The 26,708-nt window shown below is 45.4% G+C and overlaps 3 protein-coding genes across 3 annotated transcripts; all 3 read left to right on the top strand.

Moving 5' to 3' along the window:
- Positions 1 to 8,120: 8,120 nt before the first annotated feature.
- Positions 8,121 to 11,172, top strand: LOC133757964 (protocadherin beta-18-like). The gene has a single exon (XM_062188978.1). The coding sequence runs from the start codon at positions 8,430 to 8,432 to the stop codon at positions 10,872 to 10,874; it is 2,445 nt and encodes an 814-aa protein (XP_062044962.1). The 5' UTR covers positions 8,121 to 8,429; the 3' UTR covers positions 10,875 to 11,172.
- Positions 11,173 to 14,640: 3,468 nt separating this feature from the next.
- On the top strand, positions 14,641 to 17,256 carry LOC133757963 (protocadherin beta-15-like). The gene has a single exon (XM_062188977.1). The coding sequence runs from the start codon at positions 14,775 to 14,777 to the stop codon at positions 17,241 to 17,243; it is 2,469 nt and encodes an 822-aa protein (XP_062044961.1). The 5' UTR covers positions 14,641 to 14,774; the 3' UTR covers positions 17,244 to 17,256.
- Positions 17,257 to 20,487: 3,231 nt separating this feature from the next.
- On the top strand, positions 20,488 to 24,301 carry LOC133757962 (protocadherin beta-15-like). The gene has a single exon (XM_062188976.1). The coding sequence runs from the start codon at positions 20,500 to 20,502 to the stop codon at positions 22,981 to 22,983; it is 2,484 nt and encodes an 827-aa protein (XP_062044960.1). The 5' UTR covers positions 20,488 to 20,499; the 3' UTR covers positions 22,984 to 24,301.
- The last annotated feature ends 2,407 nt before the right edge of the window (positions 24,302 to 26,708 follow it).

Here is a 26,708-nt window from a genome sequence, read left to right as displayed (position 1 = left end):
AAGCTGGACTAGAAGTGGAGCAGGCTAGACTCAAACTGATGTCATCTCAGGCAATGGCTTTATCCACTACACCACAATGCTGGCCCCACTTCATGTGATTTTAACTGGTTCTATTTTTTGTTTCAACAAATATTTATTAGTTATATGACTTAAATTGATATTTAAATCATAAAATCATGGAAAGAACAGTTAAGCACTCATTATCCATCAGATTCCTAAGAAGTCAAAACAACCCATAAAAGCCACTGGTAGGTCCAACAAGTAAACACTGAAGAAAGATATATTGAAAAAATATAATTAAAAGATGGAAAAGATGTGAAATGGAAAGAATAAGAGAATATATATTTACTCACACATTTACCCAGTTAGAAATGAAAAGTTAAAATAGTAATTGAAACTATTGTTTCTAGGAAATAACCTAACGACAAAGGCAGAAAATCTTTGTGGAAAATGAATAATATCAATAAAGCAATATAATGAAATGTCCCAATAAATTAAAAAGATACTGGCCCCTTAACAGAACATGTCAACATGATAAAGATGTCTATTCTTCCCAGAATAATCTATAAATTCAATGCATTTCCAAGGAAGTCTATGACAAGTAGATGAGGATTTAGAAATGCTTCTTAATACTGACATAGAAGGAAAAGTTGATGAAGAACTAAGGTAGTCTTTTTATTAAAAATATTTTTCTGTATGGATAATAGAACATATTTAAAAATCTGAAGTAAGGGGCCGGCGCTGGCACAGTGGGTTAACACCCTGGTCTGAAGCTCTGGCATCCCATATGGGCACTGCTTCTAGTCCCAGCGGCTCCTCTTCCAATCCAGCTCTCTGCTATGGCCTGGGATAGCAGTAGAAGATGGCCCAAGTCCTTGGGCCTCTGCACCCATGTAGAAGACCCGGAAGAAGCTCCTGGCTTCAGATCAGCGCAGCTCCAGCCATTGCAGCCATCTGGGGAGTGAACCATCGGATGGAGAACCTCTCTCTCTGCCTCTCCTCTCTCTGCATAACTCTGACTTTCAAATAAATAAATAAATAAATCTTTTTAAAAATCTGAAGTAAAAAAATCAATTTGAGTGATATAGCAACAGACTCATCAGTTACCAGATAGAAGCAGATCTGTTTACTGTAGCATAAGAGCTGGTCGTGATAGAGGAATGTCAGAATTACCAGGCAGGGTTTGGGCGAGGGCAAGAGAAGAGAGATTGATTACCTAGCCAATGTTTTTTGGAAAATTCGCTCAACATGGAAACAAAGTTCTTGTATAAAATCCATATGTATTTAAACGGTGAATTTAAGTATTAGAATTGGAAAAATGAAGTAATCTTTGATAAAAATATGACTTTAGCATTGGTTTGAATTTCTTAACAAGTCTTTAAAGTATGAACAATAAAAATACAAATGAGTACATATTACTTCCTCAAAACTGAAGGCTAGCACAAACTAGCAGATGATGGGGAAAAGTCACAATATTTTAACTAAGAATATTTAAATTATTCAAATAACCTTTGAAAATCAGCAAAACACCAAAAAGGGGTTTTAAAAGGCAAACAGCAAGTCCAAAAAGAGCTTGAAATTATATTCAGCCCCATTGTTGGTGAAATACACTAAAATCAACACCAATTTACATCCACAACATTAGGAAAGATGAAAAAATTAAATAATATCAAGTGGATTAATAGGAAATCACAGTGCAACCTATTTAGAGAGTGATCTAGTAGTATTTAGTGAAGTTTAATTTGTACATAACCTGTGGTACATCAATTTTACTTTGATTTAACAAGCCAGAAAACTCTTTCACAGCTTTACAAAATGGGGTAGATGACTACATTCAACTTAGAAAAATAGGAATGAGAATCCACTTTCATAAACAATAAAGATCCCCAAAATAAAATATAGAGCATGCTTGTGAAGGATTATTATGCAGTCATCAAAAGAAATAAGCTATACATCCAGCTACATGGATAAATCCTACATGTTTTATTTATGTATTTTAAAAATAAGCTTATCTTTTAATTTCATTTTTCCACAAACTTATAAGAATGTTTTTTGAAAGAGTAACAGAGAAAGAGAGGGAGATCAAGAGAGGCAGAGAGATCTTTAATCCACTGGTTCACTCACCACATAACTACAAAGGCTGGGACTGGGCCAGGCAGAAGCCAGGAGCCCAGAACTCCCTCAGGGTCTTCCATGTGGGTGACAGGGGCCCAGGCACCTGGCCGTCATCCACTACTTTACCAGGCAGGAAGCTGGATCAAAAGCAGAGAAGGAGCTGGTGCTGTGGCTTAGTGGGTAAAGCTGCCTACAGTGCCAGAATCCCGTATGGGGTTCACTTGGCTAATCCTCCACCTGCGGTGCCGGCACCCTGGGTTCTAGTCCCAGTTGCTCCTCTTCCAGTCCAGCTCTCTGCTGTGGCCCGGGAGTGCAGTGGAGGATGGCCCAAGTACTTGGGCCCTGCACCCGCTTGGGAGACCAGGAGGAAGTACCTGGCTCCTGGTTTTGGATTGGCGTGGCGCGCCAGCCGCAGTGCACCAGCCGTAGTGGCCATTTGGGGGGTGAACCAATGGAAAAAGGAAGACCTTTCTCTCTGTCTCTCTTTCTCACTGTCTAGCTCTGCCTGTCAAAAAAATAAATTAATAAAAATAAATAAAAAATAAAAACCCACAAACATATTTACAGTCCATATCCTATTTTTGAGACTCATAAAATATTTAAATATAAATATGGGAAAGAAGATAAAGATATAGAAAAGAAGTTACAGAAGACTTATAGGATAAGATATGCATGTGAGTATATAGGGCAGAAATGTTATAAATAGGAACCAGCACTGTGGTATAGTGGGCTAAGCTTCTGCCTGCAGCTCCGGAATCCCATATGGGCGCTAGTTCAAGTCTCGGCCTCTCCTCTTCCGATCCAGCTCTCTGCTGTTGCTTGGGAAAGCAGTAGAAGGTGGCCCAAGTCCTTAGGCCCTGGAAGAAGCTCCTGGCTTCATATCTTCATATCTCTCTGTAACTCTACCTCTCAAATAAATAAATAAAATCTTTTTTAAAAGAAAATGTTACAAAGAAAAATGGGTACAAATATCAATGTCAACAACAGAAGCTGTCTCTTGCAACAGCTTGTGTAATTAATTGCATCATGGGGCAGGCACTGTGGCTTAATAGGTTAAGCCACCACCTGCAGTGCTGGCATCCCATGTGGGTGCCAGTTCATGTCCCAGCTGCTCCACTTCGATCCAGCTCTCTGCTATGGCCTGAGAAAGCAGTAAAAGATGACCCAAGTCCTTGGGCCCCTGTACCCTCGAGGGAGACCCAGAAGAAGCTCCTGGTTCCTGGCTTCGGATCGGTGCATCTCTGGCCATTGCAGCCAACTGGGGAGTGAACCAGTGTATGGAAGACCTCTCTCTCTCTTCTGCCTCTCCTTCTCTCTCTGTGTAACTCTGACTTCCAAATAAATAAATCTTAAAAATAAATTAATTGCATCATTATAGGGATGATTTGATTGATCAGTTGAAGGTTAAATAAACATTTCTCTAGCCTTTTTAAAGATTTATTTATTTACTTGAAAGTCAAAGTCACACAGAGAGAGAAGGAGAGGCAGAGAGAGAGAGAGAGAGGGAGAGAGAGAGAGAGGTCTTTCATCCACTGGTTCACTCCCCAGTTGGCCGCAAAGGCTGGAGCTCTGACAATCCGAAGCCAGGACCTAGGAACGTATTCCAGGTCTCCCATGCAGGTACAGGGGCCCAAGGACTTGGGCCATCTTCTACTGCTTTCCCAGGCCACAGCAGAGAGCTGAATTGGAATTCGAGCAGCCAGGACTTGAACTGGCACCCATATGGGATGCCAGCACTGCATCCGGCAGTGGCTTGATGTGCTACTCCACAGTGCCAGCCCCTGTCTAACCTTTCAAGATCAGTTGCCTGCACACCATGAAAGCTAAGAATTCATGTGTGATTGAGGTGTAACAATATACCTGAGACTATATCTTTAATAAGAATGGCATAATTCATGTATACCTATCCTTTCTCTGAAAATAATTAGCTGTTAGGACACTAATATATTGTTGGGTCAAAGTTATCATTAAAAGGAAACTCAAGAATTAAGTGGGCAGAAAATCTACCTTTCCCTTGAGAACATTTGGAACTTGAGAATCGGAACCTCCATGTAGAGGGGAGAATCAAAGCCCAGCAACCTGAGCTTGCAGAAGGCCCTCCCATTAACAAGCATGGATCTCTACACTCACAGTGAGCATGAACTAGAAGTTGGTGATTCCTTGGAATTTCAGCCTTGAACTTGATTTTTAACTTTAAACTTGTTTTAAGGTGATCATTCTCAAGTAGTGCTCCCAGGTCCTGTCAAAGTTAAATGAAGATCTTCTATGAAAGAAGTTTTATTCACTCTAAACCTCAAATTATTCACGTAACTAATTTTAATGTTATTAACTTCAACAAAGTAAAAGATAAAAGATTACTGCATATACACTATGAGTGACAGCCAGCAGAAGAAAAAAACCCACAAAAATAAACTTGGAAGCACTTCAGATAGTGTCGTTATCACAGTCTCTTTATGCTAATCACTTTAACGGAACTAAAAGTTAAACCAAACAATGTATAGAGAATAAAAAACTATGATATATTAGAAAAGAACAAGATACAACTCCTAGAAATGGATGCAGAAGAGATGGTTAGGAACATAGAGTAAAAGGTTCTGGCACATACTTAACCAGAACTCCAGAAACAGAGATAAAAAAGATTGATCAGAAGCAAACTTTGAAGAAATAATTACTAGGAGTTTTCCAGAATTCAGGAAAAAAAATCAATGAACAGATTCATTTACAACCTAAATAAGCCTAACATGATAGATTCAAAAGATATGTGGGATTGGTACTGTTTCACAGCAGGTTAAGCCCACCCCCCCGCCAATGATGTCAGCATCCCATAAGGGCACTAGTTTGAGTCCCAGCTGCCCTACTGCTAACATGACTGGGAAAGCAGCAGCAGATGGCCCAAGTTCTCGAGCTCCTGCTACCCACATAGGAGACCTTCATGAAGCTCCTGGCTTTAGCCTGGTCCAGCCCTGGCTGGTGCAGCCATCTGGGGGAATGAACCAGCAGATGAACGATCTCTCTCCCTCCCTCCCTCCCTCCCTCCCCTCCACTTCCTTCCCTCTCTATAACTTTGCCTTTGAAATAAATAAATCTTCTAAAAAATATGTGATGCCTACAGATACCATAGTGAAATTTCTCAAAACCAAAGGAAAAAAAGGAATCTTTTTAAAAAAGTCATAGGAAAAAGTTACTTAACCCTGAAACAGATGACAAACTGATAGCTATATTTCATGTTTCTCATCAGAAGCAACAGAAAACAAAGACATCTTCAATGGGCTAAAAGAAATTAGTGAAATTCCTACCTAATCAGTCTCTGTATATAAGAGTTATCAAATAAGAATCAAACCAGTTGGTATGATTTAAATCAATATAGTAGTATAGTTTAAAATTAATCAAGATCATTGGAAAGAAGTGCTAACAAACACATTCTCTGTCTCAAATAAAATTTCCTATAGTCATCTTTGCCCATCCTTTGCCACAATTCTGGTCCAGGAGCTTGACCTATCTCTGTCTAGCCTTCTTCATCTCTGACGACGTTTGTTTGTGCTCCAGTCTGGTGGCCATGACTGTGGTTACTCTCTGGAGACAGTAGTCTTTGAGAGATGCATAATTTCTGAAATCACAAACTCAAAACATCCTTCTTGGGGTCGGCGCTGTGGCACAGCGGGTTGACACCCTGGCCTGAAACGCCGGCATCCCTTATGGGTGCCGGTTCTAGTCCTGGTTGCTCCTCTTCCAATCCAGCTCTCTGCTGTGGCCTGAGATAGCAGTGGAAGATGGCCCAAGGTCTTGAGCCCTTGCACCCATGTGGGAGACCCGGAGGAGGCTTGAGGCTCCTGGCTCCTGGCTTCGGATTGGTGCAGCTCCGGCTATTGCGGTCATTTGGAGAGTGAACCAGCAGATGGAAGACCTCTCTGTCTCTGCCTCTCTCTGTAACTTTTTCTTTCAAATAAATAAATAAATCTTAAAAAAACCCAACCTTCTTTTAGTCTATAATTTAATATCTTTCTTAAAGGACTTCCATCACCAATTGTTCCAATGAATTCTCCAATTTATCTCTGCAACCAAACCATTTCCTTCTTTTTTGTAATAGAAGATCATCTATGTGCTATTTATGTGTATGTCCTATGAACACCTCAAACTTAACATATTTTAAGTTAAAATTTTCCCTTTCAAAACTAAATATATCTTCTCCAGCTCCATATCTATTTCTCTCCCTTCTCCTCTTCCTGTATTTACTCTATCAGCTAATAGCACCAACACTCAGTTCCCTAAGCCTGAAAATGAAGTACATTTTCTTCATTTCCTTCCTACCTTACTCTCTCTATGTCTAATCTGCCACCACACTTCATGTTACTTTGTCATTCCAATAAAACCCCATGGCTGCATTTCTAGTTGAAGCCACTCTCTTTAGCAGTTTTACTACAATAACTTCTAATCAGTCTCCAATCTTAACCTAAACTCTTCTTTAATGTTAACTTTGAAACAAGATGATCTTTTTGAAAAACAACAACAAAAAAGCATGAGCATGTCACTTTACTCTTTAAAACCCTACAATCATCTTCCATTCCTACTGGTGTAAAGTCTAAATGCCATGGGATGGCACACAAAATGTTTGTATATCTTTTTTTTTTATTTTTGACAGGCAGAGTGGACAGTGAGAGAGAGAGAGAGACAGAGAGAAAGGTCTTCCTTTGCTGTTGGTTCACCCTCCAATGGCCGCCGCGGCCGGCGCACCGCACTGATCCAAAGGCAGGAGCCAGGTGCTTCTCCTGGTCCCTCATGGGGTGCAGGGCCCAAGCACTTGGGCCATCCTCCACTGCACTCCTGGGCCACAGCAGAGAGCTGGCCTGGAAGAGGGGCAACCGGGACAGAATCCGGCGCCCCGACTGGGACTAGAACCCAGTGTGCCTGCGCTGCTAGGCAGAGGATTAGCCTGTTGAGCCACGGCGCCGGCTGTATATCTTTCCAATTTCAACTCCCACTAATTCTCTCCTTTTGCTGTGTGCCTCAGCCATATTGATTTTCAATTACTCCAATTGAACTCCAATTGAATTGATAACTCCAATTCAATTCTCTCATTTTGGATTCATGCAAGAATATTTTAGTCTGGAAAATATTACCCCATGCCCAGTCTTCATTTGAATTATTATTACTTTTCATATATCAATATAAAGAACATTTTCTCTAGAAAAGTCTTTCCTGTACTTCAAATCCTGGTTAGATGACCCTCACCTATTTCCCTATAGTAGCATGAACTTTCCCTGCCACGGCATTCAGTATGTACTATTTTTTTCTCTAGCCCTCTTTCATGGAAGGAACTATTCTATTACTATTCTAACCCTAATACTTATCACTATGCCTAGCACAAAATATTTGCTTAATAAATTTTTGCTGAACAAATTAAAGAATCTCCTCTGGAAAGCCTGGGTCTGCAAAGTGATAAAATGCAGTTTCATAGTCAAACTGGGGTCTAGTCTGTTTGACTTGATTACGTTGTCAGAAGCTTTACTCATAATTACTGAGCACTATTTTCTATTTCTGTCTGGTAAGTCTCCTACAGAGTATTTCTAAATTACTTTTACTTGTCTACCTAACCTGAAATATCCAACCTCCCCAAAACAACTATCTGTATATACCAGGTTCAATTTCAAGTACATGCCTCATTCTTACTGTCTTTTTCTAGGAGTTTTTGCTGATAGCTTTAGAAGACTAAAGCCTCTGCTTCCCATCTCTGATTTCCCTGAAAATCTCTTGCTTATTAAGTCAACTACATGTAAGAGTTTAATTATCTTTAGTTGTTTAGTACATTGTCTTCACAGAAAGATCATAACTTACTTGAGGCAGGGACCATATTTTAAACATGCTTTTTACATCCACCACAGCTCTAGTAGATTGTGGTTTTTGTGTTAAAGACTGAATCACACACCACAAAAAATGCAACTCAGAAAACAATATGAATATAGGAAAAACATAATTTAAATTAATAAGCACACAAGATAAATTAGTATTTTGCCTCAAATTTATTAGTTTGTCTAAAACCTTAAAATCTGCAGAGTCGCATGGTGGCGCTGCAGGATAAGATGGTGAAATGTTTTTAACAGCAGAAGGTCTGGTTTCCCCTTAAAGCGTGGAGCTGAGAGCGTTGGAGAAGCAGAAGAGGGCCTTGGAAAGGAAATGTAGAGCACAAACCCTCGAAAACAGGATTACAAATCTGTAGGTTTCCAAAGGTCCTGGCTGATGATGAGAGGAGCCATTCCAAGAGCTGCTAGAGATTTGGTTTGAAAGGTTTCTGAAGAAAGACGTTTGACTACGCAGCCATGGAGCTGGGAGAGGGAAGCTCGCCGCCGATCAGGCAAGTGCTGCTTTTCTTTGTTTGCCTGGGAGGGTCTTTGGTGTGTTCTGAGACCTGGAGCTATTCAGTGGCAGAGGAAACAGAGATTGGCTCCTTTATAGCTAACGTGGTGAAAGACATGGGTCCCAGCACGGAGGATCTCGCTGCACGGAGGGCCAGAGTGATTTTTGACAGCTATAAACCTTATTTGCGTTTGGATCTGCAGACTGGTAACTTGCTCGTAAATGAGCGACTAGACAGGGAGGCACTCTGTGATATCACTGAGCCATGTGTATTGCATTTCCAGATATTATTTGAAAATCCTTTGCAGTTTTTTTGGGCTGAGCTTTTGGTCAAAGACATCAATGATCACGCTCCCACCTTCCTAGACAAAAATATACTTCTAAAAATCTTAGAAGGTACTACTTCAGGAACCTCATTCCCAATGGATAGTGCTCAAGATTTAGATGTAGGAAAGAATGGTGTCCAAAATTATACAATAACCCACAACCCTCATTTCCACCTTAAATTGCAAGACAATGATGATGGCAGTACATACCCAGAGCTGATACTGGATGGACCCCTAGACCGTGAAAAGGAGCCAGAGCTTAGTTTGATGCTGACAGCCTTAGATGGCGGGTCACCGCCCAGGTCTGGGACTGCCCTGATTCGCGTGGTGGTCCTGGATATCAATGACAACGCCCCTCAGTTTGAGAAGCCGGTATATGAAGTTCAGGTGCCAGAAAACAGCCCTGTGGACTCCTTGATCATCAAGGTGTCCGCTTCAGACTTAGATGCAGGGATAAACGGTGAACTCTCCTATTCGTTTTCCCACGTCTCCAGAGATGCACGAAAAACATTTGAAATCCATCCGATTTCGGGTGAAGTTCATTTAAAAGCACTTCTAGATTTCGAGACAATTCAGTCTTACACAATTAACATTCAGGCCATTGACGGCGGAAGTCTTTCTGGAAAAGCAACCATTTTAGTTCGTGTTGTAGATGTGAATGACAACCCACCTGAAATAGCCATGACGTCGCTCATCAGCCCCATCCCAGAAAACTCTTCACCTGAGATGGTGGTCGCTGTTTTCAGTGTTCGAGATCCTGACTCTGGAGACAATGGAAGAATGGTTTGCTCCATCCAGAACGACCTCCCGTTTCTTTTGAAGCCGACTTTCAAGAACTTTTATACCCTGGTAACTGAGAGCCCACTGGACAGAGAGACCAGGGCCGAGTACAACATCACCATCACCGTGTCCGACCTGGGCACGCCCAGGATGACGACCCGGCACCACGTCGCGGTGCAGGTGTCCGACGTGAACGACAACGCCCCGGTCTTCAGCCAGGCCGCCTACACCCTGCTGGTGCGCGAGAACAACAGCCCCGGGCTGCTCATCGGCTCCGTGAGCGCCAGCGACAGGGACGCGGGCGCCAACGCGCAGCTCACCTACTCGCTGCTGCCGCCGCCGCCCCAGCCACAGCCGCAGCCGCAGCCGCCCCAGCCGCCGCAGCCCGACGTGGCAGCGCTCGTGTCGGTGCACGCGGACAGCGGGCAGCTGTACGCGCTGCGCGCGCTCGACTACGAGGCCCTGCGCGCCTTCGAGTTCGGCGTGCGCGCCGCCGACCGCGGCTCCCCGGCGCTGAGCAGCGAGGCGCGCGTGCGCGTGCAGCTGCTGGACGCCAACGACCACGCGCCGGCCGTGCTGTACCCGCCGGCCAACGGCTCGGCCGCCTGCCCCGAGCTGGTGCCGCGCGCGGCCGACGCGGGCTACCTGGTGAGCAAGGTGGTGGCGGTGGACGGCGACGCGGGCCAGAACGCCTGGCTGTCGTTCGAGCTGCTCAAGGCCACGGAGCCCGGGCTGTTCGGCGTGTGGGCGCACAGCGGCGAGGTGCGCACGGCGCGGCCGCTGAGCGAGCGCGACGCGGCCCGGCAGCGGCTGCTGGTGCTGGTGCGGGACCACGGCGAGCCGCCGCTGTCGGCCAGCGTCACGCTGCACGTGCTGCTGGTGGACGGCTTCTCGCAGCCCTACGTGGCGCTGCCCGACGCGGCGGCGGCGGCGGCCGAGCCGGCGCGGCCCGACTGGCTCACGGTGCAGCTGGTGGTGGCGCTGGCGGCGGTGTCGTCGCTCCTGGTGCTGAGTGTGCTGGCGCTGGTGGCGGCGCGGCTGTGCGGCGGGGGCGGGGTGGGTGGCGGGGCGGGGTGTGCGCTTGGCGTTGGCGGCGGCGGCGTTGGCGGCGGCGCGGGTGCGGAGGGCCGCTTCCCGGGGCCGCTGCTGGACGTGAGCGGCGGCGGGACGCTGTCGCACAGCTACCAGTACGAGGTGCGCCTGACGGGCGACGCTGGGACCGGGGAGTTCAAGTTCATGAAGCCCATTAGCCCCAACTTCCCTCCGCAGGACAGTTACCTGGAGAAAGCTGCTGCTTTCTGAAAGGGTTGTGTTCAAGCAGGGATCTTATTATTATGCTAAACTCTTAGAATTGCTCCATTTCTTTGGTATTTTGTTCATTATAAAGCTCTTCATTTTGGCAACTTCATTTTCCTAATGAGCTTTGAAACCTCAGTGATTTGATTCTATTTTCTGTGTTCCTTATTTTGTGAAAAAATCGAGAGTTAGGAGTTGTTTCATTTTCAAGATTGAACCCCAAATAATTTCCCCTTCAATTTTAATTGCATACTAGGCTTAATCGTATTTTCTGGGTGTTCTGGCTATAGGTTCTTTCACCAAAACAGTTTATAGTGTTTATAGTATAATTTAACAGTTTTAAATAACAGTTTATAGTATAATTTATAGTGTTTCTATAGTGGAAAATGCATGATATGAATAAAGAACTAATTGCTACCTTGTTGGATTGGTTTTTAAGATGCTAAGTTTTTTTACAGCTTATTGTTTCCATTCTACTTCCTTGCCATATATTGCAGAGAATTTTTGCTACACTTAGGCATTTCCTTCACAAATATTTTGTGAGCTGTATATATTGCTGGTAGATATTGGTTTATTTTTAAGATAAGTTCAGGCCGGCGCCGAGGCTCACTTGGCTAATCCTCTGCCTGTGGCGCCGGCACCCCAGGTTCTAGTCCTAATTGGGGCGCCGGATTCTGTCCCGGTGGCTCCTCTTCCAGTCCAGCTCTCTGCTGTGGCCTAGGAAGGCAGTGGAGGATGGCCCAAGTGCTTGGGCTCCTGCACCCACATGGGATACCAAGAGGAAGAGCCTGGCTCCTGGCTTCGGATTGGCGCAGCGTGCCGGCCTTAGCGGCTATTTGAGGGGTGAACCAATGGAAGGAGGACCTTTCTTTCTGTCTCACTGTCTAACTCTGCCTGTCAAAAATAAATAAATTCAAAACATTGTTTGGTTTAAGATATACCTCCAAGCTGTGTTCCTTTCTTGTCTGAGATCATCCTTTTACTGCCTAATGCAGTCATTATCAAGATGTTTATTTCATTTTACTTTGCCTCTCCTGTCCATTTTTTTATTGGTTGTGTGATAGACTCCTAAATAAAGCTGGATCATCACATTCTCCAAACCCTTAAGTTTATTGTTGATAGAGTTCATCTAGTTTTTCCTCTTGACTGCTTGTAACAAGGAAATAGATGCTAAGGACAGAGTTGAGATAGCCATGTTTATACTCCTGCAGGATGGAAACATAGAAGGGCTGAGAGAGGGAGGCAAGGAAAGGAGTGAAAGAAGAAAGGGAGTAAAAGGAGAAGGAATAAGGAGTGGAGGGGGCAGAAGTGTAGAAAACAACAGAGAGTAAGATACCTGCTGGTTCTAAACCCACTAGTTCCTGATTGTAGTTCCTCCTAAATGCCCAATGTCTAGTTGCCCTTGTGTTCTACAGGAAGTCTTCAGGTTCCCAATAGTATGATTACTTTAACCTGTATTGGAAGAGCTTTCTTGAGACCAAAATAGATATGAAAGACATATACAACCTTGGCTACTCATATAATATCGCATCAAATTATAATATTTTATTGTATGTTTCTAATATTAATGAATAGAATATAGGATCACAAGCTTAGTTATACCTGATTCTAGCAAAGGACTTTGTAACAAAATTTAATTTTATGCATAACTGATGAGGTCTTCAGACAGATAAATGTAACAAAGGGATTTGTAGAATGTCTTGTTAACTTGGGTTTCCCTCATTATTTTATCTTCCCCAAGATTACTTTTAAAAAGTGGAACTGAAATTCTTCTGGTTGTAGCATTTACTCAGGATCATTGTACCCTCCTTTATCAGACTCTGTCTTTTAGAAATTATTTACTAAGCTCACTGTGAATGGCATTATCATTTAGTGAAAAATCTTCAGGTATTATAAATAATCCTAATTTATATATAATATGGGTAGTTTCTGATTTGGGTTACAGAAACAAGTATTATTTGATTGACATATACTCCAGTACTAGAAGATCTCATGAAAAATTTTCAGTCTTCTTCCAAGTCTAGGGTCTTAAATCTTGGGAGAAAATATGTCTGGGAGATGAAAGAAGGGACTAAAACACCAACTTTGATCCACTGGCTTGCTGAAACAGGTTCCAACTACTACCCCACTAATATGAAAAAATGCATGGATATTCAGGGCACATTTTCTTAACTCCATAATAAAGAACTTGGATCCATGACCAAGATATTTCCATAAGAAAAACTGCCCATCAGATTTTAACTGTAACCATCATCTTCTCATATTTTGAAATATTAAATAAATTTGTTTCACTGTGTAGAAGGAAATACTCTAAAGTACAATATTGATTTTAGTGATTTGTACCTTAATGGAATTAAACCAGTAAGAAACACAATGCTTATAATTGGCCCATGCTAAGTTTTTACAGATAGTCAGATCATCAGTGTGCCATAATTCATGACAGTGTCTATTATTTAAGTGATATTATTAAAACACTAGCTGGGAACAGCGTTGTGGTACAATATAGTTAAGCTGTCACTTATGATGCATGTATCCTATGAGGACGCCGGTTCAAGTCTTGGCTGCTCCACTTCTGATCCAGCTCCCTACCAATGTACCTGGGAAGGCAGCAGAGGATGACCCAAGTACTTGAGCCCCTGCACCCACATAAGGTGCCCTGGCTATTGCTACCACTTAGGGAGTGCACCTGCAGAGGGAGGACCTCTCTGTCTCCTCCTCCTTTCCCTGTAGCTCTGCCTCTCAAATAAATAAATAAACCTTTAAAAATATATTAGCTAAAGTTTGGTATCATTGGAAAGACCCCTGGTCTTCTCCCTCCCAAGACGTTTTCCCCTACCCTAGGAGTAAGAGAATTTCAGTTCTATGTGAAGATGCCAAGATCCCGAGCTGTCCACAAAAAGGCATGTGAGTTGTTTAGTAAAAGTGAGTTCAGAAGCTTCCTAATTGGGAATAAGTTTAATCTTTAGATTAATCTTACTTTCTTCAGAACTTTCTTTTTCAGTCCAGCTTCAGGTTTTAGCTCTGTGACCCCTTTTCAGGATCTCAGTGAATTTCAGCTGCAATGCTGTGTATCTTAGCTTTAGTAATAGATATATATGCTCTTGAGTAATTGTTTTTTGGATAATGGAATGAGTTAATGTAACAAGCTTACACAATATCTACAAATAAGTTATCCACAGTTCTTTGAACTGTCTATTGAGTGCCCAACACACCAATTCTATTTGGTCTGTCAACTGAATTTATACTATGGAAATATCTTCACCTACTGTGTTAAGAGTAACTTAAGAGTTTAATGGTGTGTATTCTTTCTTTAGAAATTGACTGATAAATGCACACTTTTTCTGTGCACTTTCCCTAAAGCACTTAGTATTCAACATAGCAGACATAAGTTTCATGAAGTCAGAAAAGGAACTTGTATTCACAGTAGTTGGTACAGTGCTAGATGCAAATAGGAAACCGGTATTTCTTGAACAAATAGGTAAGATACTTGAAAAAGTTCATGGAAAATTGAATTAAAAGATAAGTTTATTTTGCTGTTTTTTCCAAATATGCATCTTCTATGAAGTTTTTCAAGATTCCACATACTAACTTTGTACTTGCCTCATTTCCCAAAGTGTCTGGTCATAAACCACCCCATAAATATAATCAGTGGGTTTTTGCATAAATCTAAGTGAAATACTCCACGGTTTGTTGCAGTTAACAAGTTACTGCATATAACACATGGTGGCGCTATAGGCTAACGTTAAAGAGAAACAGCGCAGAGAAGGGTTGCTATTCCGGCAGCCATTAAGTAGATTTGCGTGAGAGAAGAGGCTTTCTTAACCCCAAACTGCACCGGGCAAGGACTGAGTCCGAGAGCAGACTACAGACAGGCATCCGGATCCTAAAGTCTTTGGTGTTGGAGAAATGGGGGCTGAGATGGACCGCTTTCCTGCTCTAAGGCAAGTTCTGTTTCTCTTTGTTTTGCTGGCTCAGACTGTCGCGGAGCAGAAGGTTTATATTATTGCAGAAGAAGCAGACAGCGGTTCTTTTGTAGCTAATCTAGCCAAGGACCTAGGGCTAGGGGTAGGAGAGCTGGCTTGGCGGAAGGCTAGGGTCATTTTTAACAATAACAAAAACCATTTTCAGCTGAACCTCCAGACTGGCGATTTGCAAGTAAATGAGAAACTGGATCGGGAAGAATTGTGTGGCTCCATTGATCCTTGTGAGCTGCAATTCCAGGTGTTACTGGAAGAACCCTTGGAGGTATATCGGTTTAAACTTTTGGTCAATGACATAAATGACAATTCCCCTGTTTTCCCAGAAGCAAAAATGCTTTTGAAAATCATGGAAAATACTCTTCCAGGAACTGTATTTCCCCTGAAAACTGCACAAGATTTGGATGTGGGCATCAATAACATCCAAAACTACACCATCAACCGCAACTCCCACTTCTGTGTTCTCACCCGCAATGGTGGTGAGGGCAGAAAATACCCGGAGCTGGTTCTGGACAAAGCCCTGGATCGTGAGGAGCAGACTGAGCTCAGGTTAACGCTGATGGCAGTAGATGGGGGAGCTCCTCCCAAAACTGGGACTGCACTGGTCCTCATTGATGTCTTGGACGTCAACGATAACGCCCCTGAGTTTGCACAGCAGCTGTATCAGGTGCAGGTCGCAGAGAACAGCCCCATCGGATCTGTCATTGCCACTGTTTCCGCTAGAGATCTGGACACAGGGATTAATGGTGAAATATTCTACTCATTTTTTTATGGTGATGAAGAGATTTCCAAGACATTCGCAGTTAATGAACTCACGGGAGAAATTAAAATAATTAGGATGTTAGATTTTGAAAACATTGTGTCATATGAAGTGGATATTAAAGCATCTGATGGGCTGGGCTTATTTGGAAAATGCACTGTCATAATACAGGTCTTGGATATCAACGACAATGCTCCAGAACTGAAGGTGGCTAAAGTTGTAAGCCCTGTACCTGAAAATGCCCCTGTAACCACGGTAGCACTTTTCAGTATTCGAGACCGAGACTCTGGGGAAAATGGAAGGATGGTTTGCTCCATCCAGGACGATGTTCCATTTACGCTGAAATCTTCCGTGGAGAATTTCTACATTCTAGTAACAGAAGGAGCACTGGACAGGGAGGCCAGGGCCGAGTACAACATCACCATCACCGTGTCCGACCTGGGCACGCCCAGGATGACGACCCGGCACCACGTCGCGGTGCAGGTGTCCGACGTGAACGACAACGCCCCGGTCTTCAGCCAGGCCGCCTACACCCTGCTGGTGCGCGAGAACAACAGCCCCGGGCTGCTCATCGGCTCCGTGAGCGCCAGCGACAGGGACGCGGGCGCCAACGCGCAGCTCACCTACTCGCTGCTGCCGCCGCCGCCCCAGCCGCAGCCGCAGCCTCAGCCGCCCCAGCCGCCGCAGCCCGACGTGGCGGCGCTCGTGTCGGTGCACGCGGACAGCGGGCAGCTGTACGCGCTGCGCGCGCTCGACTACGAGGCCCTGCGCGCCTTCGAGTTCGGCGTGCGCGCCGCCGACCGCGGCTCCCCGGCGCTGAGCAGCGAGGCGCGCGTGCGCGTGCAGCTGCTGGACGCCAACGACCACGCGCCGGCCGTGCTGTACCCGCCGGCCAACGGCTCGGCCGCCTGCCCCGAGCTGGTGCCGCGCGCGGCCGACGCGGGCTACCTGGTGAGCAAGGTGGTGGCGGTGGACGGCGACGCGGGCCAGAACGCCTGGCTGTCGTTCGAGCTGCTCAAGGCCACGGAGCCCGGGCTGTTCGGCGTGTGGGCGCACAGCGGCGAGGTGCGCACGGCGCGGCCGCTGAGCGAGCGCGACGCGGCCCGGCAGCGGCTGCTGGTGCTGGTGCGGGACCACGGCGAGCCGCCGCTGTCGGCCAGCGTCACGCTGCACGTGCTGCTGGTGGACGGCTTCTCGCAGCCCTACGTGGCGCTGCCCGACGCGGCGGCGGCGGCGGCCGAGCCGGCGCGGCCCGACTGGCTCACGGTGCAGCTGGTGGTGGCGCTGGCGGCGGTGTCGTCGCTCCTGGTGCTGAGTGTGCTGGCGCTGGTGGCGGCGCGGCTGTGCGGCGGGGGCGGGGGCGGGGGCGGGGGCGGGGTGGGTGGCGGGGCGGGGTGCGCGCTTGGCGGCGGCGGCGTTGGCGGCGGCGCGGGTGCGGAGGGCCGCTTCCCGGGGCCGCTGCTGGACGTGAGCGGCGGCGGGACGCTGTCGCACAGCTACCAGTACGAGGTGCGCCTGACGGGCGACGCTGGGACCGGGGAGTTCAAGTTCATGAAGCCCATTAGTCCTAATTATCAGGATGCTGTCAGTAACTTGGAGGAAAACTCCACATTTGTTAGTGGTCTTGGATATAGTTAGCAAACTTGATTTTTCAGAGCATTTTACGTAAGGAATAGTTGGGTTTTTTCCTGTTAGTTTCTATTAAGCTTTTGTTGTTGTTGTTGTTCATATGGAAATCCTAGTGTTTGCATCAGTTTCCTAGTTAGGAGTTTATAGATCTTATTGGATTGTACCTCCACAGCCTCTTATCATTTATGCTTGAAGGAGACAAATGGATTTTCAACCTTATTTATTACTGAAAAGTCACCAATATTAGTTAAATTTATCAATTTTTCAACATCCCGTTTGGAGATGTTCCTAGTGCCATTCTCTGATTGTCGTCTAGGAACTTCAGAATTCCGGATGCCTAAAATACAAGCACGATGTTTTGAATGACTAGGACTTCTGTATAATCTGACATAATGCTTTCCTGCCTGGAATACTTGTATTTAAATGGAGAAATTTCTGCGAAATCTGCATGCTTTTGTCTACAGCGTTATTAAATGGGAAAGAGTATAATTTCTTCCAAACCTAAAGTCTTTTTTGTTTTTTATATCAACTTTCACTATAAATGAACTTCAAAAAGTTCATGGAATATGGAATTAATAGATAAGTTTCTTTTGATGTAAAATGTTGAAAACCATGCAGGTTTTTTCCATGATATCCATTTCTACAAACTTTTTGGGAGACTGCATATTTTAGTGTTATTGAAAGATCATTAGATTATCTCAAGATTTTAAAATCATAGATTCCTTTTTTGGCATCTGTCCAGCTCACCCCTTCTTTTTCTGGAAACTCCCCTCTACGTACCATTGCAACCATGTTAGTTTTCCATGACACATCTCTTTCTGTGTTTTTAGGCAATCGATCAATTTAGGCAATTGATCTAATGATTGTATTTTTTAAAATGGCTTTAAAAACTAGATATAGGCTCTCTGTTTGGAACTTAACAATAAAATTAAGTCATGTTTGGCTGAATATATTGAAAGACATACAGAAAGTCGGTTCACTGAGATACAAGAAGTGGAGAGCCCAAAGAATAACCTCAGTGTAGATTTTCCAGTCCATCCCAAGGATACTTTCTCCTTTGGGTTTTTGGAAATCAGTAGTGCTCTTTTAATAAATTCCTGCCAATTAATACAGCTAAGCGAGGGAGGGTTCTTGTTAAAATTATGTTTAGATTTTATTGCATGGATTTGTAAGTTAGACCGTATTACTTTGAGATTTTTAAAATGTGGCTTTCATAATGTTTAACATTTGTGACTTTAAAAGATTGTAGAATATTAGCATGTCTGTAAAGGACATGCAAAGCTTTTGTTATAGTATACTGTTTTTAAAAATGATGGTTTCATTTACTTGCAAGGCAGAGTGGTGGAGAGAAAAGGAAAAACAGACAAAAGCTCAGTCAGACAGAAGCCAGCACTCCACTTGGGTCTCCTACATGGGTGGCAGGGGCCCAAGTACTTTTGAGCCATCTTCTGCTGCTTTCCCAGGAGCTGGTGCTGTGACATGAGCTGCTGGCATCTCAGGCAGAGGCTTATCTACTGTGCCACAGTGCCAGCCCCTAACATACACAATTTTGAGGATAACTGAAGAGGATTTTCAGTGATAGTTTTTAGAATATTTAACAGAAATTCTTGGCCGGCACCGTGGCTTAACAGGCTAATCTTCTGCCTTGCAGCGCCGGCACACCGGGTTCTAGTCCCGGTTGGGGCGCCGGATTCTATCCCGGTGGCCCCTCTTCCAGGCCAGCTCTCTGCTGTGGCCCGGGAAGGCAGTGGAGGATGGCCCAAGTCCTTGGGCCCTGCACCCGCATGGGAGACCAGGAGAAGCACCTGGCTCCTGGCTTCGGATCAGCGAGATGTGCCAGCTGCAGTGGCCATTGGAGGGTGAACCAACGGCAAAGGAAGACCTTTCTCTCTGTCTCTCTCTCTCACTATCCACTCTGCCTGTCAAAAAACAAAAACAGAAATTCTTAGAAAATTCTCTATAAGATTATCCCTTTCAATATCAGTTATGTCATAATACCAGATGAAAGAACACTGACAATATAAAATGTGTCTAAAAGAGATGTAAACCATTTTTGTAGAATACTTATAACCTTGTTATATTCTTTCATTTGTAATGTATCTCTCTGCTTAGTGAACATCTGGGTCTTTCTCCACTTAATGAAAAGATATTTTAAATCATTCTGAGTTGTTTCAAATTACTACTCAAAGTGGCATAAAAATACCTACTTGGGAACATGCTGTCTTCTTCATCCAGCTTCTATAATGAACTGGAGTCCCAGCTAAAGAAAATCAATCTGTCAGAGTTTTTAAATTGTAATTCATTCATTGATCCATTCGAAGAATACTAGTTGAGATGTATTATGCTCCAGGGATTATTTTAGATGTTCTGACCGCAGCAGGGTACAAAACAAGTTTTTAGTGCTCAGGGATGACACAGAGAAAAATATATAGATTAATGCTATGTCATATGATGAGTGTTAGGAAGAAAAAGCAGGACAACATATACAGGAAATGTCTTCACATAAATTTTCCCATATTTCACGCAATTTATAAAACTATAACTCTCTGACCTTATGTAGAGAGAGTATCATAAGCTGGAGTGAATTTGCAGCCTTTCTCTCAATGTAATCCAACCAGTGGGAACCATAATTCTGCTACATAGGCTGCCTAGAATAGGAAAGAAAATCTAGAGCAGTTAATACTTCTTGAGTAAGATAAATTTAAGAAATCACAGGCTGTATGTTATTGTTTTTACAAGGTGACTGGTCGCTATAGTGTCATCTTCTGCCTCAGTTTCCCCCAGAACACATTCACTAAGCCAACATGCTCCAGAAGGTAGGGACCAAATCTGGGTTGTTTATTGATATGCGTGTCAGAACCTGGTACATAGGTATCAATAACACTTCTTTGAATAAAGGAAAGAAGAATTTTAATGGCATGATTTAGCGATTACAGCGTTCTCCCCAGTTTCCAAACACCTAATACCCCAATGGATCAGAACAATTGTTAGCAATTCGTTTGGAATCAAAAACAACGCATGGTGGCGCTGCAGGCTAAGAGTTCATCAGAAAAAGAGCCGCGTAAACGCTGCAACCTCTACTTCAGATCTTCAGCAGCAGGGAAACGCCGGGAAGCAGAGCTCGGACCAGTGAGTCTTCGGAGAATGCTTCCCACCCACGTTTCCGGACGGGTTATCCACTGACAAATCAGTCCCCGTCTCCATCCCGTCGCCCCCGGAGGCATTGCCGGCCCCTGGTCCTGGACAGGCGAATGCGGAAGACAAGATGGAGGCCGGAGGGGAACCCTTTCCTAAACAAAGGCAAGTCCTGATTATCTTTCTTTTACTGGGAGCGGCTCAGGCGGGTCAGGAGCCCCGCCGCTATTCTGTGCTGGAGGAAACCGAGAGAGGCGCTTTTGTGATCAACCTGGCCCAGGACCTGGGGCTGGCAGCGCGGGAGCTAGCAGCGCGGGGAGCCCGGGTGGTCTCTGAGGATAATGGCCCACACTTGCAGCTTGATCTGCAAACCGGGCAGTTGCTACTAAATGAGAAACTGGACCGGGAGGAGCTGTGCGGGCTCACAGAGCCCTGTGTAATGCACTTCCAAGTGGTACTGAAAAAACCGGTGGAGGTATTTCCAGTCGAGCTCCTGCTGAGAGACATAAACGATCATTCTCCTGAGTTTCCTGAAAGAGAAATGACCCTGAAAATCCGTGAGACCAGCCCTGCTGGGACCGTGTTTCCTCTGACGAAAGCGGAGGACATGGACGTGGGCAACAACAGCGTCCAAAACTACGCTATTGGCGCCAACCCCCACTTCCATGTCTCCACTCGCCACCGGGGAGATGGCAGGAGATACCCGGAGCTCGTGCTGGACAAGGAGCTGGACCGTGAGGAGCAGGCGGAGCTCAGCCTAACGCTCGCCGCGCTGGACGGCGGCGTCCCGCCCCGCTCGGGCACCGCGCAGATCCGCGTCCTGGTGCAGGACGCCAACGACAACGCCCCCGCGTTTGCGCAGCCGCTCTACGAGGCGCAGCTCCCGGAGAACAGCCCGGTGGGCTCGCTGGTTGTCAGGGTCTCCGCTCGGGACTTAGACGCCGGCACGAATGGGGAGATTTCCTACTCCCTTATTTATAGTTCTCAGGAAATAAGCAAAACGTTTGCGCTAAGCAGCCTTTCCGGAGAAGTTCGACTCATCAAAAAGCTGGATTTTGAGTCAGTGTCTTCCTACGAGCTAGATATAGAGGCTACTGATGGTGGGGGGCTTTCTGGAAAATGCTCTGTCTCCATTAAGGTGCTGGATGTTAACGATAATCCTCCAGAACTGACTATTTCATCACTTACCAGCCCCATTCCCGAAAATTCTCCCGACACGGAAGTAGCTCTGTTTAGGATTCGAGACCGAGACTCTGGGGAAAATGGAAGGATGGTTTGCTCCATCCAAGACGGTGTTCCATTTACGCTGAAACCTTCCGTGGAGAATTTGTACTGGCTGGTAACCGATGGAGCGCTGGACAGGGAGGCCAGGGCCGAGTACAACATCACCATCACCGTGTCCGACCTGGGCACGCCCAGGCTGACGACCCAGCACCACGTCGCGGTGCAGGTGTCCGACGTGAACGACAACGCCCCGGTCTTCAGCCAGGCCGCCTACACCCTGCTGGTGCGCGAGAACAACAGCCCCGGGCTGCTCATCGGCTCCGTGAGCGCCAGCGACAGGGACGCGGGCGCCAACGCGCAGCTCACCTACTCGCTGCTGCCGCCGCCGCCCCAGCCCCAGCCGCAGCCTCAGCCGCAGCCTCAGCCGCCCCAGCCGCCGCAGCCCGACGTGGCGTCGCTCGTGTCGGTGCACGCGGACAGCGGGCAGCTGTACGCGCTGCGCGCGCTCGACTACGAGGCCCTGCGCGCCTTCGAGTTCGGCGTGCGCGCCGCCGACCGCGGCTCCCCGGCGCTGAGCAGCGAGGCGCGCGTGCGCGTGCAGCTGCTGGACGCCAACGACCACGCGCCGGCCGTGCTGTACCCGCCGGCCAACGGCTCGGCCGCCTGCCCCGAGCTGGTGCCGCGCGCGGCCGACGCGGGCTACCTGGTGAGCAAGGTGGTGGCGGTGGACGGCGACGCGGGCCAGAACGCCTGGCTGTCGTTCGAGCTGCTCAAGGCCACGGAGCCCGGGCTGTTCGGCGTGTGGGCGCACAGCGGCGAGGTGCGCACGGCGCGGCCGCTGAGCGAGCGCGACGCGGCCCGGCAGCGGCTGCTGGTGCTGGTGCGGGACCACGGCGAGCCGCCGCTGTCGGCCAGCGTCACGCTGCACGTGCTGCTGGTGGACGGCTTCTCGCAGCCCTACGTGGCGCTGCCCGACGCGGCGGCGGCGGCCGAGCCGGCGCGGCCCGACTGGCTCACGGTGCAGCTGGTGGTGGCGCTGGCGGCGGTGTCGTCGCTCCTGGTGCTGAGTGTGCTGGCGCTGGTGGCGGCGCGGCTGTGCGGCGGGGGCGGGGGCGGGGGCGGGGTGGGTAGCGGGGCGGGGTGCGCGCTTGGCGGCGGCGGCGTTGGCGGCGGCGCGGGTGCGGAGGGCCGCTTCCCGGGGCCGCTGCTGGACGTGAGCGGCGGCGGGACGCTGTCGCACAGCTACCAGTACGAGGTGCGCCTGACGGGCGACGCTGGGACCGGGGAGTTCAAGTTCATGAAGCCCATTAGCCCCAACTTCCCTCCGCAGCTCTCTGGGAGCGACGTGGAGGAACGTCTCAGCATTCGGAACAGCTTCCCATTCAGTTAAATATTTGATCAACCTACGAACTCCTGCTGATAAGTTTGCAAGTCTCTTTGAACTTGAAGTTAGGTGGTATGATGCATGTTGGCACCCTGTGTTACGTGTGTCTGATGGGGACTCTGATATTAGTTTTGTTCAGATTTTCCAACCCTAGTTTCCCCCATATTCCAGGCCAGAACTCAAAAGAAATCAGAGCATGTTGGAAACTTCTGGATCAATTTAAGCCTCCGAATGTTAGTGTGTTTCCTTAGCTTTTCACTTTTCTCTCCCTCTTTCCTTTTTTTTTTTTAACCCTACAATCTTCAACTGTATTTCTTTTTATATTTTCTAATTTCCCTGGTAATATTGTTGTTTTCTTGGTCCCATTGTCGTTATTGTAATCATTTTCCAATTATTGTATTAGTAGTAACTAATTTATATAAAAATTGCATATTATTGAACTTTTGGTACTCATTCTCACAGGATGACAATTAACACCCCTGATATAATTGTAATTTTAAAAGTACATTTCACACTTTATGAAACTACATAAGAATATATGATTCCTTTTTACCATAGGTTATTTTTTAACTTTCGCAAATGTTTTAGTTTCTATTATTTACACTGTCCTGACTGTGTGGTGTAGACCCAGAGTGTAATCACATCCACTTTCCAAGCTACCTTTTTGGTTTTTGAATACGCAGCAGAATTTATCATTTCAAGGTATTTAATTCAAAATCACAAATCATTAAACTTTCACTCTTAACAAATATGTTATCCTGTGAAGATGTATCTGCATCATGTGTTCCCTCTCATCTAAATTAATGTAGAAAGATTTACGGGTTCTTCCCTATGTCTTACTCAAGTTAGGGTCCTAGTAAGGCGCTAGACGTGTTTACTGATACCCCCGGTGATTGTGTGTAAGGTGTTCCTTTAAGGCCAGTGGCCTTGGGGACCCAGTAATGCATTTCCTGCAACTGCCTCTTGCAGTGACACAGACATTCTCAAGTGTACTCCAAATTCTGGGCTTGGGGGAGCTTGTGGTGGTGCAGCATGCCCGAGTCTACTGGCCTTTGAATAATGCCACTGTTTTGGTTGGTAAGGAATTTTTAAAAATACATGTTAAAATTAATAATAGTTAACCAAATGAAAATGTTTTGAAGGATATGTTGGTGAAGGAGTTGAGTGATTTGGAGAAATAGTTTTATCTGTTGTCAGGAATCCTCTATTGAGCTCCAGGAGCCTTTCAGCCTTGCAGATGGGATAGAATGGTGTAGTGAGCAAAATAATGTCCCTCTAAGGAAATTGTGAACATGTTATATTATATTGCAGGGGGGAATTAAGAATTAAGAATGGAGTGGAATTAAGGTTGCTAATCAGATGAATTTAAAATAGGAGGATTATCTTGGGAAATCAAATGGGCCTGATTCAATGAGTCGAAAGGCCTGGAAAGAAGAATTGAGCCTTCCCTGAGAGGAAGAAGTCATTCTACATAGGACAGCAGCTGTAACTGTGCCAGGAGCCGCAACTTGCCCTCCTTTCAAGCCCACCACACAGATTTTAGTCCTGTCTTGCCACTTCCCACAAATAAGTCACTTTTTGCAGTAAATCTCTTCATATCTGTCTTCTGTTGCCTTTGCTTCTCCCTTTGAACCCTGCCTGATAAATTTTGGTACCTAGAAACAGGTGCTGCTGTAACAAATACATAAAAAATGTAGAGGAGGCTTTTGAATGGGGCAGTGGATAGACAGGAAGAATTTTGAGAAATATGATAGAAAAAATCCTAGATTGCTTTAGAAGACTGTTAGTATAAACACAAATATAGTATTGATATAAATATATATATATAAATTTATATAAATATAGTGAGGGCCCAAATACTCCATTAGAGAATACTTAAATCATTTTAAGCAGACTGTGGTAAAATTATAAATATTAAAGTTACTTAGAGGGAGGCTCAGCGAATACTTTTAAACAGCCGTTTAAAACTTACCTGAACTGTGCAGCTATGTGGGAAGAACTTGTGAGCAATTTATTTGGATTTTTAGCTGAAAATATTCCTGGGCAAAGGACTGAAAGTGCTGTCTGTCTTCTGCTTGCTGCCCGTGGTACAATGTGAGAGGGAAAATAGGAGAGGAATTAGGTTGAAGGGAGAAATTTTAAGCACAAGGGAACCAAGACTTGATGATTGGGGTAGTTGTCAGTCTATTCAGATTGCAAAAAGATGTTAAAATTAGGAGGTCCACTGTCAGGAGAGCATGTTCTGGAGAGAAAGCCAGGATTATAGCAGGACAGCATTTTAGAGTAGTCGAACTTCCAGAAAGCGCTTTGAAGAGTCTAGGCCTCTGACTCATGGACATCTTCGGCCACCTCAGCAGCATATTCATGGAATTATTCAGGAAAGAACTAATAAATTTCTTATCTAATGAACTTAATCCCTGCGACATCCACAGGAGATTCATAAGGTGTTCGTGAATGTTTTATCAGCAAAAATGCTAACAGCTTGAACTGAAAGGGGTAGAGAGAGAAAATTTAAAGAAGGATTTTGTGCATCCAGATTTGATAAGGAAGAAACAGACTTAGCGACTTCCTTGAAAACATGGACGCCCTCTAATGAGAAGGGAAGAATAGTTTAAAGAATGGAGCCTGAAGCCCAGCCCACAGAGGATCAGTCTCAAGTCTTGGGTTTTCCTGGATGGATTGCTACTTTTCTCAGACAGGTGATCACTTTTTACTTTTCATTTGTAGCCATTTTTGAGCTGGTGTCCAAAACTGTTGTCCCATGCTTGTCTTAGCATTGTATGTTATGGGGGTGGTGGTGACAGATAACTTACTTAGTTTCGCAGATCCAGAGATAGAGAGAAATTATGTGCAGGATGTCTAGAGTCTTACCCATACCTGATTTGTACACTTTAGAGGATGATTTTTGAACTGATGAGACTTGGATGACATTTTGGGCTTTGTGTTGGTGCTGTAAGGAGATAACTTTGGGAATGAATGTGAATCTTTGAAAGCCAGATGATGTAGTCTGAAATAGTGACCTCCCAAAGATGTCCTTGTCCTAATCCCCAGAACCTGTAAATATGTGTGTGTCAGAGGGGAATTAAAGTTGCTGTGCAGTCAAGATTAATAACCAGCTTTCCACAAAACAAGGAGAATATCGTAGATTATCCAGTTGGACCCCGTGTAATCCCAGGAACTCTTAATAAGAAGGCAGAGAAAGGGTATCACTATGGTGTGATGTGACAAAGGCTCCACTGTTCATTACTGACACTGAAGATGGGTGTGGGGCAGATACAAGCAGCCTCTAGAAGCCGGATAAAGCGAGTCAGTGGATTCCCCTGTGGAGCGTCCTGCAAGGAGTGCCCATCTCAGACTGCTGACCTCCGGAACTGTAGGATAGTGCATTATTTTTTAACATTAAGTTTGTAGTAATTTGTTACAGCAGCAACAGAAAAGTAAAACAAGTGGCTGCTAAAGCCATTTCTGTGCCCCATTTTTTCTTTAGCTTCTCCTACTCTAGGCAAAATATTCATATTTCCATTATCCCTTCAGGTAGGATTGTCATATTATTGTCCGTGATACAAAAATATAATTAGGGGATAGGACTTTTTCAGTTTTAAAGGTTTATTCATCGTTTTATTCATACTAGATACTAGAGGGAATAAATAATATGGGTTTTAAAAAATTTATATGAGGTAAACAAATTTCATGTAGTTCCTATGTACAGAACATGGTGTACTGCCCACCCC

This window comes from Lepus europaeus, chromosome 4 (genome assembly GCF_033115175.1).
Source record: "Lepus europaeus isolate LE1 chromosome 4, mLepTim1.pri, whole genome shotgun sequence".
Taxonomy (NCBI): Eukaryota; Metazoa; Chordata; class Mammalia; order Lagomorpha; family Leporidae; genus Lepus; species Lepus europaeus.
This window is presented reverse-complemented; position numbering and strand designations above follow the sequence as displayed.